Source organism: Cupressus sempervirens, chromosome 9 (genome assembly GCF_028749045.1).
Source record: "Cupressus sempervirens isolate cs-2001-9-10 chromosome 9, ASM2874904v1, whole genome shotgun sequence".
NCBI lineage: Eukaryota > Viridiplantae > Streptophyta > Pinopsida > Cupressales > Cupressaceae > Cupressus > Cupressus sempervirens.
In genome coordinates this window covers 140,465,993-140,492,814 of record NC_143126.1, presented here as the reverse complement: position 1 = coordinate 140,492,814, position 26,822 = coordinate 140,465,993, and the positions used below count along the sequence as shown (strand labels likewise).

The 26,822-nt window shown below is 38.2% G+C and overlaps 1 protein-coding gene across 4 annotated transcripts in view; it reads right to left on the bottom strand.

The window, feature by feature from the left end:
* The window catches only part of LOC149537905 (methyltransferase), a 243,251-nt gene that overhangs the window by 1,261 nt on the left and 215,168 nt on the right, over window positions 1-26,822 (bottom strand). The window contains exon 10 of one of the 4 annotated variants that reach the window (XM_089799320.1): window positions 10,824-11,497. The exons of the other annotated variants lie outside the window; for them this stretch is intronic. Coding sequence (XP_089655446.1) covers window positions 11,490-11,497 — 8 coding nt within the window. The 3' untranslated portion in view covers window positions 10,824-11,489. Of the gene's footprint in view, window positions 1-10,823; window positions 11,498-26,822 lie in introns of those variants that run through there. 4 annotated transcript variants of the gene reach the window in all.

Genomic DNA, 26,822 nt, shown 5'->3' with positions numbered 1-26,822 from the left:
CAAATAGTGGATGGTTAGAACTTAGGATTCCCAAGGCAGCTAATGCAAATACAAAATCTAGGTCTGCCCCATATATTCATATAATGAACGATCAGATTTTGGTATAATATCACTAGCATTGCCATAATTGTATCATATGGTACAAAAATGATGTCGCCACTTGGTATTAGACTATTTGTCTAGAAATGTATGTATCCTTACTGTTTTCAATCTAGTTGCCCGATCTGCCTGCAGACTGGTTGAATCCTGGTTCAGTTCACACCAGATCTATGATCGGGTCCTATCTGCTTGCCGATATAGACAGGATGCAAGAAAATGAGGTTGCTTTGTCCAGGAGAAACTCGGGCAAGATAAGGGGGAACCCAAGTCAAACTAGGGCAAATCCAGTCATTTTGTGAACTTTTTTGTTTTTGTTTTTTTCCATAAAACATTCCACTTTTGACTTTACCTTTAAAAGACTTATTAAATTATTAAAATGGTGTGCATTATGAAGGTCTGTGTAAATTTGAAGGTCTTCATTTGGGCTAGCTGGCAGGGGCTTTGCCCCTCAACCCCATATTGTATCATGATAGGGAACACCCCAGAGGCATGATAGGGAACACCCCAGAGGCAATGCCCCTAGATCCCATCATTCCCACTTGAGACAGTACCCCTTGCCCCTAACAAAGTTGTGAGATATGGAGCCAAAGAAAATTGATTTAGATGCTTCTTCTTTCCATGTGTTACACTTGAGAAAGTAAGCACATTTTTAGTGCAAGTGGCATTGACACTGCCTGTGGTTCTTCGAATGTTCCTAACATTATATAATGCCAATGATAATGTTGGTGTTGACAATTTAGAAAATCCTTACAACACTAAAAATTGATTGTTGAACTTTATATAATTATTTTAATGTTGAACTTGAAAGTTGAATAATGAATATTCTATAATATTTAATCATTTATGTTTTAAATAATATTAAAGTTTATGGCAGTTTTGTTGACTATATTATTGTAAAAGATGAAAAGGGGAGCAAAGACAAAGGAGATGATTACTCCTTTTCAAATTGCACTTGGAAGGATGATGTCACAATAGGCTCAAGTGACTACCTAAGCGCTGAATGGGGAAGTGATCATTCTTTAAATATGTAATTTTAAAATGGAAAAGAAGAAAGATGCAATTTAGAGGACAAAAAAATGAACAGGGATAAAATCGCAAATAACAGACAGACAACTAACTCCCAAAAACTGGAAACGGGCTTAATCAGGGTCTAGACTATTGTATTGGTCTGTGATTCCAATCTTAGCTTAAGTTGCACTATAGAGAACCTTTCACATATTCTTAAACTACAAACAAAATGTTTCAAATATTTTGTACTGGATACTTTTGCCTGGAATTGTTAGGGATCCTCCAACTATTTTCGATCTGCCTGGAAAAGTTCCAACAACTCTGTAACCGGTTTGTGCACACAAGAAAATGGGGATAAGGATGGGTAAAAGTGGTTTGCCTTGGTCAAACCCCTAATTAAGAATCAAACTTTAAAATGTAATGAAATTGCATATAGGAAAGTATGCAAAAAGGTAAATGTTTGATTACCATGCCTAAAGCCTCATAGAGGGATGTAGGAATCGCTCATGCCTTGAAGATGTTCGAATGTGCTTGAAATGAAGGAGTTGACCTTGGAATGTAGAATAGGAATCAAGGATGCCCTCACAAATGCATGGATCTATGAATGTCACTCCTAGATATTCAATGTAGAAATGCTTGATAATCACTTGCAATGAAGGACAGATGAATGCAGATGTAAGGATCTTCTTGATTATAAATTCCTCTGTTTGACCATTATGGGAGGGAAACTTGTTTCAATGGAGAAAATTATCTTGGAATTGTCTTTAATGATTTCGAGAAACTAGATCTTGGATGTTCGCCTTCAATTCTGTGTTGTTCCCAAGTACGGAAGGGCTGAAAGTATGGCGAAGGTAAACTTTAACAGTGCAAATGGAGGGATCCGTATGGTGGAAGGGAAGTATAGATTTAGGCATCCAAGATGTTCGTACGGTGCTAGGACAATGCACAGGGAGGGTCGTACGGTGTCTCCAGAAAGGCCGTACAGTGGGAATGTTATGTGGCAGTACGGTGACTTAGCTTTCAGGCCGTATGGTGCAGCAGCTTGTACGGTGGGTGGAGGAGTACGGTGTGGTGGAAAGGAGGGTGTACGGCATGAGGTTATGAGGTTCATACAGTAGGCCGTACAAAATGAGGATGGAAGAGAAGATGGATGTGCAGTAATGTGGGTGGAGGGAGAGGCCATACGGCCAAGGAAGAAACAATTCGAGAGAGAAAGGAAGTGGTACGGACAGATACTTGAGCCCATGATGACAACACTCTTGTTCGAACACAAACACAAAGATTTTTATGGAAGCCAGATGCGATAATAGAGACTCAAATACAGATAATTCCTTCAAGAAAATATATATGTGCTGAAAGATGGTGCTCCGATTTGCCAAACCGAGCGAAGTATTACAAGCAACGGAATAGGGTGAGGGTTGAATCCCACCGAAACCGAGATGACCAAATAGGGAAGATCTTTCACTTCCGAAATGGCAAACAATAGGGAATCCCAACAGGAATTCGCAGTATAGAGAAAATAATCCAAATTGCATACCTAAAGACTACCTCTAAGTGGTGCTTAAATACCCGTCGGGGAAAACTTTTCGAGGGTGTACAAAGATAGCCGACGGCGACACAAACTACGAAAACAAGAATAAGAATGGGTCCGAGATACATAAAATCAATCAGCCTGTTACAATAGTTTGATAAATGATTTATTTTATTACAGGAACATTATAGTCCTCCCGTTCCAAATTTTGCTTGTCCTTAAGCAAATGTAATGTTGGGTGCTGGAGAATGTGCTCGCCTTCCCACGTCGCACCGTCCAATGGCAAGTGCTTCCAACGCACTAGATATTCCTTAACCGTGCAATTTTGCAGAGTCTTCTCACATACTTCATTGATCTCGACTAGTTCCAATATGAGCTTTCCTTCTTCATTGAGCGGTGGAAGGTCTGTGGCAATAGTGACATTCTGCCCTACAACCTTCTTTAGGCATGAAACATGGAAAACGTTATAAATACGACTTCCCTCCAGAAGTTCCAATTTGTAAACGACTTCACCAACACGAGAAACTATAGGATAGGGGCCATAAAATCATGGCTTCAATTTTCCCTTCCCTTTTCCTTCAATGAAGACTGTTGGTATGGCTGGAGCCGGAGATAGACCAAATCCCCTACTTCGAAAATCCTCTCCATTCTATGTCTGTCAACGTACATCTTTTGTTGATTTTGTGCCTGCTGAAGGTTTTTCTTCAAGCATCTCAGTATGTCCTGTCCCTCCTGAAGCCAGTCCCTCGCCCTTGGTGCGCGACTGTCACCTAGAACTGTGTCGATGAAGGAGAGGGGTTTGTACCCGTACAAAGCTTTAAATGGTGTCATTCCGATGAACATGTGGTACGTGGTATCGTAGCAATATTCCCCTAGATGTAACCATTTGGCCCATGCTCGTTGTTGGGCCGAGACATAGTTCCAAAGGTAACCTTCAAGCCATTTGTTCACAATCTCCATTTGTCTGTCTGTCTGCAGGTGGTAACTAGTACTTGGTAATAATTTTGTTCTTGCCATCCGAAACAATTCTATCCAGAAGATACTGATGAATCACCTATTCCAATCACTAACGATGTTTCAAAGTAACCCGTGTAGACAAAAGACTTCTCTAAAAAACAGATCAGCAACTTGTGTGGCCTGAAGGTCAAAGAGGATGGCGAAGAAATGTGCATACTTTGTCAATCTGTCAACCACCACGAAAATACAATCCTTTCCATTCACCTTGGGAAGCCCTGTTATGAAATCCATCGATATACTTTCCCACTTATGTTCTGGAATTGGCAGAGGTTGTAGCAGCCCGATAGGTAGAGTATGTTTGGACTTGTTCTGCTGGCAAACCGTACACTCTCTTACATACTGCAACACGTCCCCTTTAAGTCCTTTCCATGAAAACCTCTCCCGAAGACTTCTGTAAGTTTTGAGGAAACCTGGGTGTCCTGCCAAGGGTGAGTTGTGCACTTCCTTCAAGATTTTCTACTTCAATTTGGATTCTACCACCCAAAATATCCGATTTTTATAGTAGATGATGTCATCCACCACTCTGTACCGATCATCCTAGGTGTGGCCATCCATTAGCTCACAGGCAAATGTGTTTTTGGAGTATTCAACTAACAGATGTGCCTTCTAGTCGGCTAAAATCTGGTTTAGTGAGTAGATGGTTGGTTTCCGGGATAGGGCATCTGCCACCACATTGTTCTTCCCTTTCATATATTCAATGTCGAAATCAAAAGCTTGAACCTTGCTTACCCATTTTTGTTGCCTCTCGTTCAAGTCCCATTGTTCCAGAAAATATTTCAAACTGTTGTGATCCGTATGGACGACAAACTTGGCACCTACCAAATACTGCCGAAACTTGGTTAGTGCAAGTACGATGGCCAACATCTCTTTGTCGTAGATGGAATGTAGGCGTTCTGTCTACATAAGCTTGCTGCTCTCATAAGCTATGAGGTGTCTATCTTGCATCAGTACTGCGCCAATGCCTTCTCCAGACACCTCACACTCCAAAATGAATGGTTGAGTGAAATCAGGTAATGCAAGTATGGGACAAGTGCTCATTGCCTCTTTCAGCTTATCAAAAGTGAGTTGTGCCAATTCATTCCACTGTAAAGACCATTTCTTTGTGAGATCCGTTAAGGGTGCATTGAGCTAAGAGAATCCTTTAACAAACCTCTGGTAATAATTGCACAGTCTGAAAAATCCTCGCAAATCCGTGAGTGATTTTGGGGGAGGCCAATCAAGGATAGCCTGAATCTTCTCCTGATGCACTTGAACTCTGTATTTATTGACAACATGCCCTAGGTACAATATTTTTGTTATATCAAATTCACACTTGGATTGCTTGGTGAACAAAGACTGTTCCTCCATGATACTTAGGACTTCATTCAGATGCTTCAGGTGCTCCTCCCATGTCTTGCTATAAATAAGATCATCAAAAAATACCAATAAGTACTTACACAATTGTTTGTTGAAGATGCGATTCATGCATGATTGGAATGTAGTAGAGGCATTCATCAATCCGAACGGCATGACCTGAAACTCATAATGTCCATAGTGACAACAGAAGGCCATCTTCTCTACATCTTCCTCCCTCATGCGAATCTGATGGTATCCAAAACAGAGATCTATTTTTGAAAAATAGACTGTGCCATGCAATTCATCCAACAACTCATCTATCCTTGGAATGGGATATCTATTCTTTATTTATTTTTGTTCAACGCATGGTAGTCCACACACATGTGCATCGTCCCGTCTTTTTTGACCAATACCACAAATGACATGAAAGGGCTAGAATTGGAAGGGATCCATCCTTTCTCTAGCAATTCCTGAATCGTCTTTTCGATCTCATCTTTGAATTTCTTGGGATGGCGGTACAGTGTGGTTATGACTGGCTTGGCTTTTGCTTCCAACTCAATAGTATGTTCAAACCCTCGATGAGGCGGCATGCTAGGAGGAATGTCCATGAAAACTTTATCATGTTTACTCAAAATGTCCTGGAGTTCATCATCTTGTGGAGGTGTCCGTTGTCCTTTTATAGGTTCCACCGAGATAAAACAGTGTGCCACCCATGCAACGTCATCACGCCGAAAACTTGCCTCCATCCGATGCACAGAAACTTCCTTCGGACCTTCATTTGCCATTCTGTGAAGGACAACCTTCTTTCCATTGACAACAAATGTGGAGTCCATCCGTTAGTGTATTCATCAAGTGTCTCCATCTACTGTATGCCTAGAATAACCTCCATGTCATCAAGGTCCACTATGAAAAAATCCTCAGTCACCGTGTGATTTGTCATTGTGATACTTACCTAAGGAACAAGGTGCATGCAAGGTAGAAGAGTCCCTCTGGCAACCTTAACTAGAATGCCTACATGCGTCTTTGTAGGTAGACCTCTTCGCTTCACCAGAGATGAGTTAATGAAGTTTAGAGTGGCTCCGTTGTACAGCATCACAATAACCCTTTGTCCTTGAAAGGTTCCCCATACATGAAAAACTATGCACCTCGGGATACCAGCTAAGGTAATAGTTCCTCCGCGTTGTACCAAAGTTGCAATTCTCTACGTATGGTTTAAACTAACCATGTTGGTGTCATTGTGAGGTTGGTTGTCTTCGGCCGACATTTCTTCCTGTTCGTCCTCATCATCGAACACGACCTCAATGCAATGGATCTTCCCTTTTCCGAGGCATCTGTGGCCAGGCTCCCAAGGTCCCTTGCAATTGAAACACGGTTTCTTCCTCCAAAGTTCCTGTTTGGTAGCTTCGTCCAATGACGGCTTCCTAGGCGAAGGTTTGTCCCTCGAAAATGCCAGCGGTTTGGAATGTAACTTCGAGAGGATGACACCGATGACAATGCCATACTCCGTGCTTTACTGATTGCCTCCGATAGGGTAGCAGGATCGAACCCCTTTACCCAACCTTTCAGAGGTTCTGTCAGTCCATCCATGAAGAGCACTACCCGCCTTCTTTCAAAAATGTTCGTGACCAAAATAGAGAGTTTTCGAAATTCTGCAATGAATTGATTGACCGATCCAGTTTGTCTCAGTTGTGCCAAATCTTCGAAATAGAGTTCCAGATCTTTACCATCAAATCGCTCTATCAATCTCGCCGTGAATTCCGCATAAGTATTTATTTGATCATGTCCTAATGTGATGGTGTCGTGATGCCACCATTCATGTGCAACTCCCTCCAAGTGCGGCGCCACAAATTTGATTGCTTCTTCTTTTGGCATAGGATTCAGCTAGAAGTATTGGCCTTCATTACCCACACTTGCGCAGATATGGAACCGGATCTATCAAATGGAGACAGATTTACTTTACTCAACTTTCTTCTAAGATCATTGTTAAAATATCCTTTGTTTCCACGTCCCGAATATCTCATTCTCAGATCCGCCTAATCTTTGTAGGATATATCTTCCTCAAGATTTGCATTCTTCCAATCTTCTCTCAATTGTTCTTGCATCTCTTCAAAGGTTGGTTGCTTCCCTCCATGTTGTGCCTCTGTCCATGGGGGAAAAGACGACATGGAGGGCTGAGAGCGTGCTGGATGAGGGTTTGATTTACCCGACACTGAGTCCGCACTGTGACCATTTTGTTCTCCGGATATTTTATTGTCCACCAACTTCTTGAGAGTCTCTTCCATGTGTCACTGAGTATCAGTGATCTATGCTTGATTCCTAGAAAGTTCCCTCAATAGTGTCACGGATTTGGCATCTGTCGGTTCCGGTTCGGCAACTATTCGATCAACAGAATGTGTCCTCCTCTTCCGGCTATAAACTCTCATTCACTGTCCACAGGATGGCAGGATCGAAGCGCTCTAATACCACTATGATGTTCCCATGTACGAAAGGGCTGAAAGTACAGCGAAGGTAAACTTTTATAGTGCAAATGGAGGGATCCATACAGTGGAGAGGAAGTATAGATTTAGGCGTCCAAGATGTTAGTATGGTGCTAGGACAATGCACAAGGAGGGTCGTACGGTGTCTCCAAAAAGGCCGTACGATGGGAATGTTATGTGGTAGTACGGTGACTTAGTTTTCAAGCCATATGGTGGCCGTACGGTGAAGCAACTTGTTGTACGGTAGCTGGAGGAGTATGGTGTGGTGGAAAGAAGGGTGTACGGTTGGAGGTTATGAGGGCCGTGCAATAGGCCGTACAAAATGAGGATGGAAGACAAGATGGATGTGCGGGAATGTGGGTGGAGGGAGAAGGCCATACGGCCAAGGAAGAAGCAATTCGGGAGAGAGAGGAAGTGGTACAGATAGATATTTGAGCCCACGGTGACAACACTCTTGTTCGAACACAAACACATATTTTTATAGAAGCCAGATGCGATAATAGAGACTCGAATACAAATAATTCCTTCAAGAAAATATATGTGCTGAAAGATGGTGCTCCGATTTGCCAAATCCAAGCGAAGTATTACAGGTGACGGAATAGGGTGAGGGTTGAATCCCATCGAAACTGAGATGACCAAATAGGGAAGATCTTTCACTTCCGAAATAGCGAACAACAGGAATCCCAACAGGAATTCATAGTACAGAGAAAATAATCCAAATTGCATACCTAAAACCTACCTCTAAGCCATGCTTAAATACTCGTCGGGCAAAACTTTCCAAGGTTTTACAAAGATAGCCGACGGTGACACAAACTACGAAAGCAAAAATAAGAATGGGTCCGAGAAACATAAAATCAATCGGCCCGTTACAATAGTTTGATAAATGATTTATTTTATAACGAGAACATGACAAATTCTAATTGATTGAATGCTTGATTGCTTTTGATCTCTTGACTGCACTTGATAGCTTAAATGTAATTATGATATACAAAATGAGGAGAGATATGGTGTTTCTATACTTCATCCATCATTTTGGGATTCAAAAAGAAGCCAAGCAGACCTCGAGATCTGATTTCCCACTAGCACCCCCACATAGAGCTCAAGATCAAATTTGAACCAAAAAGTGTGGGAACAAAACGTTGAAACAATCTATTCTTGGGTACAAAACGTTTCAAACATTTTGTTCCTAGGAGAATTAACCCAAATTTTAACTGGGTGTTGAGTGGAAAAATTGCGAGAAAAGAAGAATTAAGTTGCTAGGATCAAGCATAAAGAACATAAGATCTCAACATCACCAGAATGAGGCCTAATAGAGCATCTAATATGGGTGCTAACTTTTTAGGACAAACAATTATGCTATGTGGTATTCTAAACTTAATTCTTGCTATTAGTCTGCAAATACACACACAAACACAAATCATGTTAGAAGGTTTCACAATCTTAGATAGATCTCTAAAAACATTAGAATTACTACCTTCACTATATTATCAAAAAAGTTTATATGACAATCTCCTATGCCATAGCAAATTCTCATCAACTTTTTGAACAGAACAACTTATCTCTGTGGCATTCAACTAAAATACATTACCTACGATACTCGTACCTATGGCAATATCTTTTCCATGCTTATCTTTAATTGAATGTTTCTTATCAGTGAATTGCAAATGATAACCCTTGTCAACAAGTTGTCCAACACTCAACAAGTTATGTTTCAATCCATTGACATATAATACATCATCAGTGTTAGTCTTACCATCAAGAGCTATAGAACCTTTTATCAAACAAGGTGCATGATTACCAACTCAAACAACACCTCCATCATAGCTCTTTAATTCCAAAAACTTGTTTCTATCACCTATTATGTGATGTGACATAGATACATGAATTTAACATGTTTTTTTCCAAATTAATGGACTACGGCAACAAACCCAAACCAAGGTCTACACCAAAATCAATATCATAGCTTTAAGTAGTGAACTTGTATTCATTAATCTAGATCAATCAATAGGTATATACTATAAGATCATTTATATAGATTAAAGGCTATGTTCAAGGCGTTTTTGACAATATGTCTCATATGTATATAAAGAATGAGTCAGTTGAATAATTTATTGATTTCTATTTTATCTCGTCTGAAGTAAAGCCTTGATAAGTACCTACATGCAAACAGGCCTCAAGCAGTTTACTTGACCATAACTCATTATCAAAAAACATATGCATAACTTAACAAAAAAAAGTGAGTACATAGTAATTACTCACCTTACACAAAAAAATAACAATCTAATGATGGATAGTTGATTAATACTTAAAAGTAATAAAATTATGACATGAAGTGTACCATCATAGCCCATGGGGTCTCAAAGGCCTTTATTTACACTTCACAATGGATGCTCCAACCCTCAAGCCTCTATTGCATTGTACCAAGTACAAGCTAGTGATACTATCCTCGAAATCTAGTAGGGGTTGTTTGCCTCATGTTGGTTCCCAAAACTGCAAATTGGAATCCTACGAGCCTTGCTTGCTCGATGCTGGGATACCAACTAGTTAAGGCCAACTTGACAGGATTGATTGATGCGATCTAAATCCCCTGTGCTTCCGGCTCTACAAGACTGAGGCAGGCGTACCTAGTCCTGCACGAAATACTTAGATCCAAGACACTTAAAACAAATCAATTAGAACGCGAATGCGATGAAAGCTTTCAAAACGGCAAGAATTATAGAAGGCTTTTAAGATTGCAAATTACAAATTAAGAATAAAAGTAAATAATTGTATGAATTTTTTTTAAATAAAAGTGATTACTACAGATGATTGCAATGAATAAATATATTAAATCTTCAAAGGAAAGAAGTGAAACAATTGCCAGCATATGGATTATGAATCAGGAGTAAAAGACCAATGCTTAATTAAATGGGCAATCAGAGTCAACATTATAAGTTAAAACGTACAACTTTATAAAGTTTAATATATTTTAACTATAAACAATTTTAATAATTCAAACGCAACGGATCAATTATATAAATGCAATTTAAACTAGTCTAAAATGCATTTTAACTCCTCCGGAGACAAATTAGACATACATACAGAAACAATAAAATATTTCAGAAATATCTATGTTTATCAAATTTAAAATGCAATAATGATCCAATCCACTTATCTGAATATTAAAATATTTATAGAAAATAAATTAAAAAACAAAGAACACAACTTAATAATAATTTGAACTCCAATGCATATAAAATAAATACGCTTACAAATTGTGCCGGAAATAAAAATTATACGTAGAGACACTCCTAACAGATGATCCATCTACTGCCAGACCGCATAAAAAATTGCTCACTAATCCACCGTCCACAAGCTTAGTTAAAAAATTCATCTCTTTACCATTGAAAGAATTACATATATCATAAAGTATACAATAGGTAAAAATTAAAAATATGAACATGAATTTTGTCTCCGGTTCTTACATCTCCTATTTATAAAACACCAAAAGGTGTCGGTTGCCTTGCAAAACATTACAACTTTTCATAAAAAAAAAACTAACTAATGCTATGACTCTAATATAATTTTAAACAAGACCAAATACAACTGCCGATTAAAATATCCTTGCGTTGCATATCTTTATCGGCTAATACTTATCCTGGCATCCACAGTTTTGGATATGCATTCCATGTGTTTGAAACCCTTTTATGGTAAAATCAGATACCATTCCCTGTAGAAACTCCAAGCTCATGTGCATCCTTCCAAACTAGGACCTGAGAAAGTCTCACGTAATGGGCTCAAGCATGGACGCTGGCAGATTCTTAATGATAAACGGGTTCCGACTCATGTCGTGAGGCATCTTGTGATGCTCGGACGGGATCATCAAAAAATCCATGCACTCTACAGTCTCCCTCCACGATGATTCTTCATCCTCCAATCTGAAGTAACTCCTTCTTCATGCCTATGACTCTTTGATTGGTGTTAAAAATTTTATCTCCTTGTCTCGAATCTGCAGATGTTACCAGTGACTCTTCCGTATATGCTCAGAGATCTGCAACAAAACATGAACTCACATTAGGAATAAAAATTTAAGAGAAATAATTAATAATAGACAATACATCTCTCCTCCTCAAGAGGCCCTATGAAGACTGGGAGACAAATCCTCCATACTTCTATACCGCTGCAAAGGATGAGCACAGTAGTCATTTAATTATGCCACATGATGGAAAATGAGTTTCACATAGTGTGTGATTGCCGTAGTTGCAGGTACGCTGGGCTTCAAATATGGCTAACATCCTTATGGTGTACTGCTGTTGAATCTAATATATCCTGCGTAGTATTTCCCAAATAAGTCGTTGCTTGTCCTACAGGCCTGTATTTGTGCTTAAGGGCTGTGATTATAATCTTCCATCTGGCAGTAGCTTCATGAACCATAAGATGCACCACATATAATTTCCTCATGTATGTAACATTAAATCTTCAGAATACGCTCCTTAAGTGAATGCAGACTAACATTGACTATTTATCAGCACTTTCTAATAAGAAAGATGCTTACTACCTCTTTGGTTTGATACAAACACCTCTTAATTCAATTACTTACTTTCATTATACAGATCAAATGTATTGCTTCAAAGACGTTTCCTTATCATTTATAAGAAGCACGTTGCTGGTTCATTTTGTGTGTTCTATTCACTTCTCCTTCATTACCAGGTGTAATCAAAAAAAAATTACAGTCTCCCACATTAAGACTGATAGAACTTGATGAAGATATGTAAAAATCTTTTAAGGAACTTTCCTCTTGTTTGAGAACCCTTTTGGGCTGGCTTTTACCTAAACGTACAGAATCAGACATATCAATACAAAGGAAACTATGTGTCAGGTGGTGTGGATTAATGCTCTTGCTACTTTCTTCTGGAAAACACAGAATAAGCCTGGAAGATGATACAAGAACAGAACCCTGTATGCTCACTTTTGAGGCATCATCTCCTCCTGTAGAGGAATGGTCATTTGTTGGTTCATCTGAAACTTTGTTAAATTTGCCATATACATTCTCAATTGCTTGAATCAAATGCCACAGTCAATTCACCATGTAAAAATCAACCCATAAAACAAACAGTTCAAGCTGTACATCAAATTTTGTGCAACTAATTTTGGAGTTGCTATGGTTGGAATCAGCAAATTGATAAATCAAAGAAATCTGATTATCAGACTCAGACTCAGAAGTTAACAATTGAACCTTAACCATGTTAGCCATGTTCTTTGCTGCATTAGAAGTCTGAGGAGATAGAGGGAAGGAGGGCAGCACATCTTCAGCTTTAGATTGTAAGCTACTGATGGATAACATACTGGTTTTGATGTGCTCTTCACAACTTGAGAAGCTGCAATTCAGCATTTTCTCACCATCTTCAGGAAGGTATTCAAATATTTCAAAATGCTTCATGCCTGCTTCGAACCTCACTTCTTCATCTGTGACTTGAACAGTAAATTTCAAATCTGCAACCATGTTTTTTAAATACTCCACAAAAGCTTTTTTTTTTTTTAACTTTTGTACTACTCTCCTGATTAATGGATCACTGTCTATTCATTCTTTCTTCAAATCTTTGTGAACCACCTACAACTGTCCTGCTCATGAATTTTAATACTTTGAAGCCTATTATTTGAATATAAGTAGTGGGTAGGATCTAAAGATTCCTCCTTTGCCATGGTATTTGGGACCTTAAATTTTGGAAAATTTAATGTTCCATCACCTCGTAGGGTGAGTATTTGAAACATAAAAGAATGCAAGTAAAATGCTATGTTCCATGGCATTTTGGGGATGGGTGCAAGGGAGGACAGGGAACAATAGTGTACAGATTTTTAAAACAAGAGCTCTATAAGAGCTAGAGTCCCTTCCTTTTGCAAAAAAGAGAAGATTGATTTTTTTTCTCTTGTTATAGCATAGCGATTGAATGTGAAAGAGAGAACTTGAATCTTCGCCACCGTTGCTACCATGGGCGTCAATTCCCGTGATGCAAGAGCATCTTGGGTTGCATTGTTATCCTACTCGGTAGATATGTGCTCGGTTATCTTGCGAGTTGTTCAGTGACTTCTTTGTTGCTGGCTAGGTAGATGTGTTCTTGTCTTCATTCACCCAGTGGCTCGGGTTCTTTGTTTGCCGAGTGATTTTTGTTTTGTGTTCACCGAGTGCCTCGGTGACCTTTTGTGGCTGTTGTTCGGTGAAGTCTTGTCTTCTTTCACCGAGTTTTCTGTTTGGTTCTTATTTGAGAGCTGACTTTTATATTTAATTCTAGGTCGTGATTTAATGTATTGGATCGATCATTGGGATACATGTAGACCATTATTTGGTTGACCTTCTTCAATGTGATGATCTAGAAACTTTTGTAAGCCGTTGTGGCAAGTATAAAAAGAGGGTCTTGGTCTAGGTTTAGGAGTAGTAGTTTTGTGGGTTTTAGAATCTAAAAAGGGAGATCATAGATCTCGCATGCTAAAGGATACTTTATGTATTTGAATCATTGTATTGATCGTAACCTAGAAGGCCTCACAATCAGTCATGTATGATGAAAATTAATGAATAAATGAATGATTCTTGGTTCTCTCTCCTTTTGGTTTTGTTCTGTGTGATTTGCTTCCGTTGTGTAACTCAGTGAGGGTTGATCAATTGTTAAGCGAGCCTTTGGCCCTACTTTCTTCCATCTCCTTGCGTCACCCGTACTCAAAACTTCTATTTTAATTCTAGAAACTTCTAGCTTGGCCTCAAAAGACATGGCAAAACATAAGAGTTTGAGAGATAGATAAATCATAAAAGGCAAATCGCCAAATTCTAGGAGTGTTGGTTTTCCATTTAAGGTTTTATCTTGTAGCAGCCTGACCTATTAGTCCACAAAGTTTGAAGATGCCAAGACATTGATCCATGCTCATTTGATTTATACAAAATATAATATAGCATAATAGAATAATTTTATTACATTAAATATTATGTATAAGAATATATTTCTTTAGAAATATTTATATCAAATATTATAATAATAAAAAGTTTAAATAATGTGAAGATAATCTAAAGTCAATATGCACATCCGCATATAGAGTGCATGGCTTCCACGTTTTGTTAATACATCCTCTATATGGCATCTAGAAAACGTGTTCCACCACACAAATACACGTATACTTGACCCAATTTACAATTAGCAGCATCCTCATAGTGTCAAATGGGAGCTCTATGACATGGTATCAACATTCTTATGGCTGCTCATGTTAGCAATGACATTATTTTGTTAGGATTCCCACAGATAGAGCTTCAATTCTTTTTTTAGGAGTATGCAAATCATCGAATACATATGTAATATGTTTAATACTATGGGTTATTGTGGCCATAGAGAGTGTGAGTTTAGTAAAAATCATTGGTTGGTACATGAATTCTTTTTTTCTTTTCATGTGAAAATTTAGCCATTCAGCCAAAAAAAATTAGTGTATGGAATTTTTTGATCCAAATCATAGACTTGAGTTTTGGATCTCAATGTCATTGAAATGAGATTGCATCTTTTTCACTGTAGTATAATAAATTTGTCAAATTGCTTATTGACTGTTGGGTATACGTTTCAAATGTTCACTTCCCTCTCTGCAATTCGAGCAACAAATATACAACCCAATAGCCATTACAATTTAGGGTTCCAACCTTTCTATTATTTGCTTTCTAGTTAGAGACAGAGTTCCAAAATTCATTATACATAGAGAAAATAGATGAAATTTGATAAAACAATTATGTTTTTTTTACACATTTTGAAGGGATTTAAAAAGACAAACTTATTTTGGGTGTTGAAGCAAAACTTTTACACTGTTAAAAAGTGAAAGTTGAAAAACTTTAGTAGATATTGTGGTAAAAAAGAATTAGAATGATTTGTAAGTCAATCTGAATGCTTGATTCCCGATCTTGACCTTTGCATTATTTGTTTTTTAATTAAAAGTAGATATCTAAAAGTCATTGTGTGAATTTGATCAGATGTAGAGAACTGCTTCGTCCAGTGTGGGGGCATTCTATAGGTTTTTATGCACCAAATTTCTATAGGGGTCTTCCCATTGTAGACCATCTAGACGCACAACTCCATCTTTGTTAGGATTATGCTGGTTGGAGAGGGTGACTTCCACCATTAACCACAATGCTTTGCTTGATGTCCATACCCTGTTCCCAAGATCCCAGATTAGCAAAGTTAGAAGATGTTGAGAAAATGGATCACAAAAAATAGGTGGAATTGAAGAGAGTGAAAAGAACAGGCAGAAGGCTATAGGCTAGGGCATGTATATATATTAGCAAAGGTAGAAAATGCTGAGAGAATGGATCACAAACAACAGGTGGAATTGAAGAGAGTGAAAAGAACAAGCAGAGGGCTATAGGCTAGGGCACACACACACACACATATAGGTTTGGTGCCACAAATTGTGTTGCTCAAATGCAACAAGGGTTACAGTATTCTTAGGGTGTAATTAATGGTGTTTTTACCCAAATTTTTTGTGGTTTCAAGCGGTGCAACAAGATCAAAATCTTCTTCTGAGAAAGCACAATGTTTGATGTTATTACCTTAGATTAAAATCTCTTCGAGAAGTGGCAGATATCTCTTCTTCTCGCAAGAAGTTATGCAAAACAAGAAAACTTAAGGTTTTCTCTCGAAAAATTGATGCCAAGAAGACCTTAAATTCTCGGCAAGAAGTTGGCCACTTCTCTGTGATAAATCGTAAACTTCTTACGATAAGTTAACTACTTCTCGCGGGTGCCACCAGTAAAACTTGATGCCCAACGACTTGCCCAGTCATTGTTTATTTTGCAATTTTGAGCATTTGGAGGAGAGAAGGGTTTTTGGTCAAGAGAAAGTCTTTGGCAACCTTGTAGATCGATTGCAAGTGGATTTGAAGTCGACTAGTTTTTACTAGAGCTATTGGGAAGGGGAAGAGGAAGAGGAAAGACGTAGACTAGTTTCATATTGTACTTGTCATTTGTATTTGCTTATCTTTTTACAAAGACAATTTGCTATTTTAAGTTTGCTTCAAAGTTCAGAGTCTCTGACTATGGCTTCCAGAAATTGAAACTCCACACAATTAAGTTTGACGTGACTTTGTTACATATTGCATTTATATATATCTAGATTAGCTTGTTTGGTTTGTTTATTCATTTACTGACCACTCATTAGAAGCATCTCCTTGTTCAATTTTGCAAAAAAAATCCATGTCTAATTAATTTTTCAGTTTTAAAATTCCTGATATTTTTGCGAGAAGTTACCAATTTATCTCCGAAATTTGTTGAGAACTTTTGTTTTTACCTTGGCAATAAGTAGTAGAGAAGGAGATTTAGAACTATGGTTATTACTATCATTTTTTAGATGGCTGATTACTTTTGGGGGTTTGTAAGCAGTACTAGAGATTGGCAAGGCAAGTAGGGTTGTTGATCTCAGATTGTGTTGTCCTCAGTTGTTAACTTGCAACTAATCTAGATTTTTCTAGATCAGAATGATCCCTTTAGTCATTCGTTGATCTCGTGCTTCTTGTTGATTCCCTGCTTCCTATTGATCTATGATTTGTGTGTAGAAGAGCCTGATCAAGATCACCATCGTTGTTTGGGAATTGCAGAGTTTGAACAAGACTCGAGGATGCTTGAACCTACAAAGTTGGACTAGAAGAATGAAAATCCTAGAGTTCCCTAAGACTCTGGAAGAAGTTTCCAAAAAAAAATCAATTTTTGGTGTCAAAAAATCATTTTTACCCCTAGCAAAATTGCCACCAGGCAATCAGAAAATAGAAATTACAAATTCAAAATTAATTAAAAAATTAAACTGATTTTTAACTTTAGAAATTCACTAATTTTGGTTGTAAAAATTAATTGTGACCACAACTGGAAACATTAGTTCCCTGCCTATAAGCAGTGACTAATAAATATATAGTTGTGTGTGAATTTTGCAAAATATATTAAGATATTATAGATAGAGACAAGGAGAGAGAGAGAGAGAGAGAGAGAGAGAGAGAGAGAGAGAGAGAGAGAGAGAGAGATGTCAATATGCAAATAAATCACCAATGCACAAGTTACAACTGTACTATAACAACATAAATGATAATAGATTAAGTACAAATCAGTATAACAACATTATAACAATAGTCCCAAACATTGAAACCATGGTCTATTAATATAAATATCCAAATCAAAATGTCTCAAACATGTATCCAAAAGTCTCAATCATCAAAATATAACAAGCTACATGCACAACCTATGAAACTAGGCCTCATTCTAGCTATCAAATATCCAAAGGCTCAAAATCATCTAAATGATTATCTCCCTCTAGGAGAAATTGGTCATCCAATGAAAGTTTAAATTTTAAATTCAATGGCCTTAAAGATTAGTCTTTACTCTAATAATTAAAGATTTAAAAGCTATAAAATTACATTTACAATTACAATTTATGTTTATTCAATATAAAATTTTAACATATATTTGTTATGACGAATATTAAACTTAAATTAAATATTAGATTTATAATTTTAATATGTTTTAATATTTATGATTTAATATGTAAAAGTTTAAACATATTTAATAACAAACTTTATCGTCCACGGGAACAAATTCGAACCTTGTGGGTCCCCCAGATTATTGATTTGGCAAAAAGTTTTTTTTTTCCCAAAAAAAAAAGTGTTCTTATTAAATATTTAAAGCCAAAAAGTGTCAAAATGTTTTGGGGATGCTTTTTGGTTTTAGGAGTAGATCTGGGACGTTTCGGTGTCCCTAGATGTTTCAGGGTAGGATTGTCATCCCCAAATGTTAGGGGATGATTCCTATGGTTTCCTGTTGATTATTGAAATTGAGGACAGCTAGGGAGCGTTTCCTTTTTGTCCTACTGTCCCCGAAACATTTTAGAGACTAAAATGAGTCCCCTAGGTACAAAAACGCGTTACCATGTAACATAGGTAAAATGTCGCTAGTTGTCTCTCAACTATTGGACCTGCTCATTTTGTCACTGTGGAACCCTCTCAGCTAATAATTGTCTCTCCCAAGTGGTCTTCACCATAAACATTACCTCCATAACCTTTTTGTGATTCTTATTTGTCTCCTCTAGTGCTACAATAAGGTAAGTCTTTGTTGTTGTCCACTCAGGCTTATCATGGACCAATAGCTCTGACAAGGCTGCCACTTGAGGCTTATGTTGAACTAGCACATCCTCTACCATCCAAAGCTAAGTAGCTAACTCCTCCTAATCTACAATAGCTGCCACCCACTCAGCTGCAGCCCCTACTTTTCAATGTTCATCCCTCCTGAGTTCATTACACCCATCCTTAAATGCCTTCTCAACCCTCCTGAGCAAGGAGTGGGTCCTACTCTCCCTTATTGGCTTTTGAAGCCACCAATCCTCGAACATGATAGGCATCTCGCAGCAGGCCATCCCTAAGATTCAAAACATGGACAAACTCCTTAGCACAACTCCTTGTAGAAAATGCCAACAAGCATCCTACTACCTGATCTGCCCTCCCATGGGCCAATTCCTATACCAAGGCCACCATCTTGGCCATACATTAGTGGGAAGGGTGACTGGCCTGTTGTAACATTATATGTGATTCAGTACGCCTATAGTACCGATGAAAGCTTCTACTTGCCTATTCGCTCTTGGGTAGTAGGGGCTCGACAAGGAATGAAGAATTTTGAACTCGATTCTCATGAATTGAACCATATGGTTCACACAGTGCCCTCCTTGATCGTTGGTTAGCTAGATTGGAATGCCATACCTAATGATAATTTCCTCATATAAATTGAGCCATGCTCAAGATTGAATTATTTGATAGTGCTCGTACTAAACCCACTTAGTTAAATACTCTATCACAACCACTATGTACTAACACCTCCACATGGCTCGCATTGAGTGGCTCTATAAAGTATGATACCCACCACTCAAACAACCCTCATGCATGCAAAAGATTTAGGGGCATTTAGATTCTCTTATGTGGCTTGTCTACCCTCAAGTGAGTATCACACCCTACAATCCATTTGCGAGCATCATTGTTTAGTGTTGAGCACCATAATCTTGCGAACGCCTTTCAAGACGTGGTGTATGGTCCGACGTGATCCCTTAATAATGCTTCGTGTAGCTCTCTCAACACCCCTTGAACCTCTTTCTCCATTACACATCTCCCCAAAACTTGATCAAATGCCATTTCATAAAGCAACCCATTAATCAATTGAAATGTCCAAATTCTAAGGACCAACTTCCTTCTCTCTCTTGGGGGCATGTCCGTTGAGAATTACGAATTTGACAGATACTCCCTCATGTTGGTGTACCATGATGATAATGCAACTATCCAAAAAAGGTGAGCATTGGGAGAGTCATCATTCACACCCTCAAGTGGCTATCTAAACTTGATCTGTTATAGATGATCGAAAATTACATGGCTTCTTCCTTGTCGTACAATGATTGTGAAGGTAAGCTCCTAGAGTAGTAGGGACCTGTTGACTCTCCCTTGAATGATGAGTTTATTCACAAAGTAAATTAAAGCCTCGTGATACACATACAATGTCAGCGGAGTTCCCAATAGATAGTGTCAAAACTTCTATACAACATAGACCATACTAAGAGGTTCCATCTTTATTGTACTATAGTTTCTTATCAATTTTGATAGCAATCCACTCACTAACTAGATAGGGTAATCTCACGCATGCTCTTCCACCAGTGCCAATGTGGCACCAATAGCATAATTGGATGTGTTCAAATGAACATGTAACTCTTTGTCCCAATTCAAGTACACCAAGATAGGTGTAGCGACTAACCTTGTCTTGAGTTCCTAAAAGGCCTCTCATTGTGTCATCTCCCATGCATAAAGTTCTCCCTATTAAGTCATCTTGTCAAAAGGGCATTAAATCTAAGCCAAGTTTTTAATGAACTTTTGATAATATCTTGTGATTGAGAAGGACTCTGCTCCCATTACACCCTTCAAAAATTCCATCTCAATGATTACTCTCATCTTTCCCATGTTTGTCTTCAATCCATCCTTGCACACAATATGGTTCAGCAGTTTCTCCCGAGGCATCGGGAACCAACATGTCTTTTGATACATTTTCGACATCGTTACATGCATTCCCTAAAGGCGACTAAGTGGGTGTCTTGTCCACAATAGATGGACCAAGTGTCTAAAAGTACCTTGAAGTTCCCCATTGACATCTTGTCAAAGATATGTAGAACTATCCTTGGGAAGGTGGCGAGAGCAGTGCACAACCCCAATGGCATTCAGTTGTAAGCATATATGTCATCTTTGACCACAAATGTGGTCTTCAACTTATCTTTTTTTGTAATAGAAATATGGTGTACCCCAAAAAATCTTACCATGAAGGAGAACATTTTGTGTCCAACCACTTGTAAGATACTATCTATGAAGGGTATTAGGAATAGGTCCTTGATGGTGACTACATTTTGACCTAAGTTGCCAATTCGGGTTCGGGGACAGGTTCGGGTTCGGGGTTCGGTTCGTGGGTTCGGGCAAATTTTTTTTTCACCATTTGGGTTCATGGGTGGGTTCATGAGTATGTATATATATATATATATATATGCAAAAAAAAAAAAAAAAACTCACATAGTTGTAAAAGTAAAACTAAGTCATTCCATAGTATGAATATATCAATGTTACTTGATTATTGATCAATGCCAAATGTCAAAGGTAAACATTAAATACTCACTCATTAATCTATGTTAATTTTGTAAATAAAATCATACATTGAATTACTAAAATGCAAAATGGAATTTCAAAACATAGACTACTTCATCAGATTGATAGATAATAAATTGTGACTTAATAAAGTTTGAAACTGTGAAACATAGTGATAAATCAGAAATAACTCAATGAGTCAATGACAAATGTTTAAACATAGTTTATCAAAGATGCAAATGCCCTTCAAGCGTCAAATGGGTCATCAAAATATGAGGGATCAATGGCTTCATCCTCATCTATATCATTGACATTTTCCACATCATTGGAATCCAAACCGGTTCCACTGGCCCCAAATGCAGCCACATCCTCCTCCTCGTCCTCCTCAACATCTAGCAAGGCAATTCTAGATATATCTTCGATAGTCATATCCAAGTCAGAAGTCTCAGGTAGTACATCCCACAACTTCTCTAGTCCCTTCTTATATCCTGGATCCTTGCGTGATAGGAGGCACCAGCTGTTGTGAATAAATACCAAGTCCTCTGCTTTCTTCGAACCCAACCGGTTATGCTTCACTGAGTGGATAAAGGAGTATGTACTCCAATTCCGCTCAGCAGTAGAAGAGCTCGCAACCTAGAGAGGCAACCAACAAATTTTTAAAAATTAGCTAAGTAATTTTACAATACAATAGGAATTTAAGAGTGCTAATTCGACAAACTAAGTGGCCATAAGAAAAGGAAAAAAAACTTAAATACATACTTGTGACAAGATCTTAATGGCAAGAGGTTGGAGGTACATGTAACTTTCCCCATGTAAGTACCACCATCCAATGGCATCCAATCTACTTTGGTAATTGATTGCATCAGGCTCTGCATTTTTGCTTGAGACAAAATCAACAAACTCTCTCCTAACATTTGATGCCACATCAGGATCACTGAAGAGCCTGTTAAGTGCCCTCTTATACCCAGCAGCAACTTCAGGATCTCTATATGGTGCCACTCTACCAGGAATAGCAAGTATCTCACTGCTATAATATCTAGGAGAAAGTGCATATGCCAGGAGGTGTAAAGGTGTAGTCATCTTGTTCCAACGATGTAGAACAATTTTCTCCACCTTAGTGTACAAGGTATCAGGATCCTACTCTCTCCTCTGAATGACCTGGGATGTCAAATGATGTACATGTAAGTTATCTTGATGTAGTGTTAATAACTTAATTAAAATCAAAAATCAAAATCTCTCAATAAACAAGGATAAAGTATTGTATAAAAATTTAAACTTACTGATTTCATTCTTTCTAGCATGGAGTCCATGGCATCATATATGTTCCCCAAACAAGGCTCATCTGTGTCGGCATACCGAAGCATAGACATGATGGGCTCGGTGAGTTCTAATGCATATTCCACCCTATTCCAAAAATTATCACTCAAGATCAAATCCTTTACAGTTTTGGTCTTTTCTGTATCAACTTGCTTCCATCCACCCCATTTGTTGCTAATAACCATTTGACCCAATGCCTCTTTCACCCCCACAAGTCATCTAAGGACGATTGTGTGTGAAGCAAACCTTGTTTCAGCAACCTATTACCATGTTAATTCAAATTGTAAGTTAATATGATAAGTTGATAACACAAAAATTTAAGAATATGTATTAAATTTTTTAAAGTGTGACACAAAAATTTAAATGATAAATGAAGCTAAATCAAGTTTAAAATTTACCTTCAATAATTCCAAGCGGGAGAAAGTTCTGAAAATTGCTTGTGACATATGGTGGTTTGTCACAAACATTTGGATCTGCTCACCCTCCTCATACACATTTTTCATCCATTCAATTTGGCTGCCCATTGTTTTCATCACCAAGTTCAAGGTGTGGGCAGTGCATGGTGTCCAAAAGATATGCTCATATCGCGCTTCTACCAAAGCACCTGCAGCCTTACAAACTTTAGCATTGTCCGTTATTACTTGGACAACATTGTCAACTCCCACGAATTCTATGGATTCAATGAGAAGTTGGGCAATAAAATTTGCATCCTTTACTTGCCCTTCACAATCAACCGCCTTCAAAAACATTGCCCCCTTGGGGCAAACAGCAATCACATTTATTAATGGACGGTTTTTGCAATCTTTCCATCCATCAGAGACAATGCTCACCCCCGTTTGGATCCAAGAATCTCTTATTGGTTTGAGGAGGTTTTCTACACTCTTTCTCTCCTTATGCAATATGGTGGTTCTCAACTTTTCATATCCAGGGGATTGGTAACCATGAGGTGCATCATTTATTGCTTTCACCATCTCTCTTCAATAAGGAGATCTCACTAGATTGAATGAAACACCATTTGTAATGAGGCAACGCCCAACCTTTATGTCAGCAATTTCTCTCTTGTCATTTTCAAATGCCATATCTAATGGGCCTCTCTTGCGGGATGCGGGTGTTTCTATTTCATCTTCATCCATAGATGGGGTAGGTAGGAAGAGATGTGGTTTACTAATTGTTTGAGAGGGTGGTGTTGGTGGTATTTGCTTTGACTTATCTTTTTTTGCCTTTGACACTAACCTATCAGCCTCTTCTTGTTCTTTTAACATGTCTGCTATTTGAGGAGCCGGCAACCCTTTTTTACCTCCCTCTGGAGGCCCCCCACACATGGAAATCCCTTGACCTGGTAGACCTATCAAATGATGTTTAACCCGGAAATAGGAGCTTCTATATTGTTTTTGGCAAAAATTGCATTTCCATACATACCTCCCCCACCAACACATTGCTCAATTCTTGTTGTATACTTCCACAAAGGAGAGCATTTATCAATTTTAAATCTTTGGGATCCCACCCCATCCACTGAACCCTGACTACTCATTCTTGGATTCTTGCAATCTATAAAAACAAATTTTAAAAAATATTTCAAAATTTATACAAAACTTGATAAAAATTTAGAACAATAAATATAAAAAATTAAAAAAATTAAAAACAAACTATGAAAGAAGCAAAAGGAAGGATCAAATGCATACCTGGAACACTCAGCACTGATTATTTGAAGGATTTGAGACTCCACAAACAATCTCTACAACCTTCTCTTCAAACTTGCAAAATGGCCACACCAAAATGAGAGAGCAAAATGACAAAGCAAATGAGAGATTAGATGAATGAAATGCATCTAATAGGAATTACTTTAGGCTTTGGCAAAAAAAAAAATGAAAAAAACATAATGCCTTACTTTAGGGTTTGGCCAAAATGCGGACCCTGTCTGGACCCATCGCAGACCCGGGCTCAAATCCGGACCCGGACTCAAGCTCCAGGGTGCGAATCCGGCAACATAGATTTCGATATTAGAGGTCTACACAAATGTGAATTTGACTCAACTCCTTTTTTAATAATATCACAATAGGTGAGAGCCACTCATTGGTCTATACCTGAAATATGATGTCCACTTCAAGCATCCATTCTATCCCTTCATTCACTTTCGTCGCATAATTCTTGTTCATATAGTACAACTTCTTCTGCATCGGTTGGGCTCTTGGTCCAAGAGGAATCTTGTGAACACATAGCTCTAGGGTTACCCCCTTTAAGTCCTTATATGTCTAAGAAAATACATACTTATACTTCATAAAAATCTTGAAGGTTGTTGCCTACAACATTGGATTCTAGTAATCACTGACTAGTATCTTCTTCAGACTCACTTCGCCACCCAAATTTGTCACCTTAAATTTAGGGTCTTTGTACTGTATGGGTTTTGGCCTTGTCAAATTTGTGCCTTGGAGTGTCATTAACTCAAGCCACCCCTTCTTTATGCTCTCTATACTCAAGAAAAAACATGTCCTTCTCCCCTAGATTTTCTTCACCTGCAACATATAACATTCCAAATGGAAGAGCTCATAGACCTCAATTTGCAAGAGGAAGAGCCCACTCAACGAACCCGCCTAATCTTCTGCGTATTCCTCATTTGGCTTCATCCGTCGATTGTCTTCATCTAGTCCCACAAGCTCTCCCTCCAACTTTGATCTCGAGGAAGATGCTAACTCCTCTCTTGTGTTCTCAGGTTAATAACCAACTTCAACCCTTCACTCTATGGATAGCGTATTTCGCTTCCAATTGTGGTTTAATTTCTCAATGATGAGCCACCCTCTCCTAAGGATCGCATTGTAGCCTTTCTTCTTTAGGGGAATTACTACAAAATTCAGAATGAAGGGTTGTGTATCAATAGTTACCTGTTCATTTGTTGGCTGGCCCATTATATGGTTCTTGCCATTTCATACATCTACCATCTCCATGAGTAGTTCATTCTCCCATATTTGTTTAGGTAATGGCACCAAATGTTTGCCCATTAAGGGTGAGTATTCAGAGCATAACAAAATGCAAGTAAAATGTAATAGTACACATATGCACAATGTAAAGAGAACTCACACATATATTTATTGATCACAAATTACAATGTATCTCCAGAACAGCCACAAGAATAATGATATACCAACGTAAAAAAAAATCTCAAAGATAAGTATAATGCTATATATAAGGGTATCGACTTGTTGCACGAGGGCCAACCGTCAGCCAACCGCTAACCCCCTGAAAACAACCAACAACTACTAATTATCTCGACAGCAGGGACTTTACCCCTTGTCCCACCTCAATAAAGGCTCTATCGCTAAGCTCTACAAGGGTGTCACCCTTTTACCCTACCAAGGGCTCTACTCACACCCCCCATGAGAGGTGCTACAACCCACAAATCTCTACTCTATTTTTAAACAATAAAATATTTTAAAAAATTTGGGGCCATAATTTTTGCAAATGAATTTTTTAATGATATACCAACGTAACAAAATATCTCAAAAGATAAGTACAATGTTATATATAAGGGTATCGACTTGTTGTGCAAGGGCCAATCGCCAACACCTTGAAAAAAACTAACAACTACTAATAATCTCGACAACAAGGACTTTACCCCTTGTCCCACCTCACTAGAGACTCTATCACTAAGCTCTACAAGGTTGTCACCCTTTTACCCCACCAAGGACTCTACTCATGTCCTCCATGAGAGGTGCTACAACCCACAAACCTGCACTCTATTTTTAAACAATAAACTATAAAAATTGTTTTGGGTCCATATTTTTTGCAAATAATTTTTTTAAGTATTAATGTGTTGTGTTGTGGAGCCTAAATCAGACTCAGAGATTAATTTTTCCCCATTTATTCGACGCAGTTTCCCCCAGATTATTACTACGAGGGTTTGGGGGCAGCGCCCCTTGCGAGCTCCTGGGGCAAAGCCCCAAGTGTGCTCCCTGTCGTAGTACAGGGTGGGGTCGAGGGCCAACGCCTCTCTAGAGTTTTTGGGGGCAGCACCCCTGAAGCCAAAACCAAATTGACTATTGTAAAGGCGTCAACTGTTATTATTTCTATTGGACGACTTATTCTAGCCCTAATTTTATAAGCGGCAACAACTTGTATAAAATGGCTTAGGGTTAGAGATTTCATAATGTATGATGAGATTGTAGCTTCTTGCAACAGTATTGAGTTGTAAGAGACTGTGGATTGTAATCACTGGATAATAATAATATTGGACTTGTCGTTGGTGGATGTAGCCCGGTGATTGGGTGAAGCACGTTAAATCTTTGTGTCTTGTATTCTCTTCTATGCGATTTATTATTTTATGATATTGGTTATATTTGCATGTAATTGTTATTTCTATCCGTGGTTAATCCTAACATAATATGGATAGATAAATTATAATC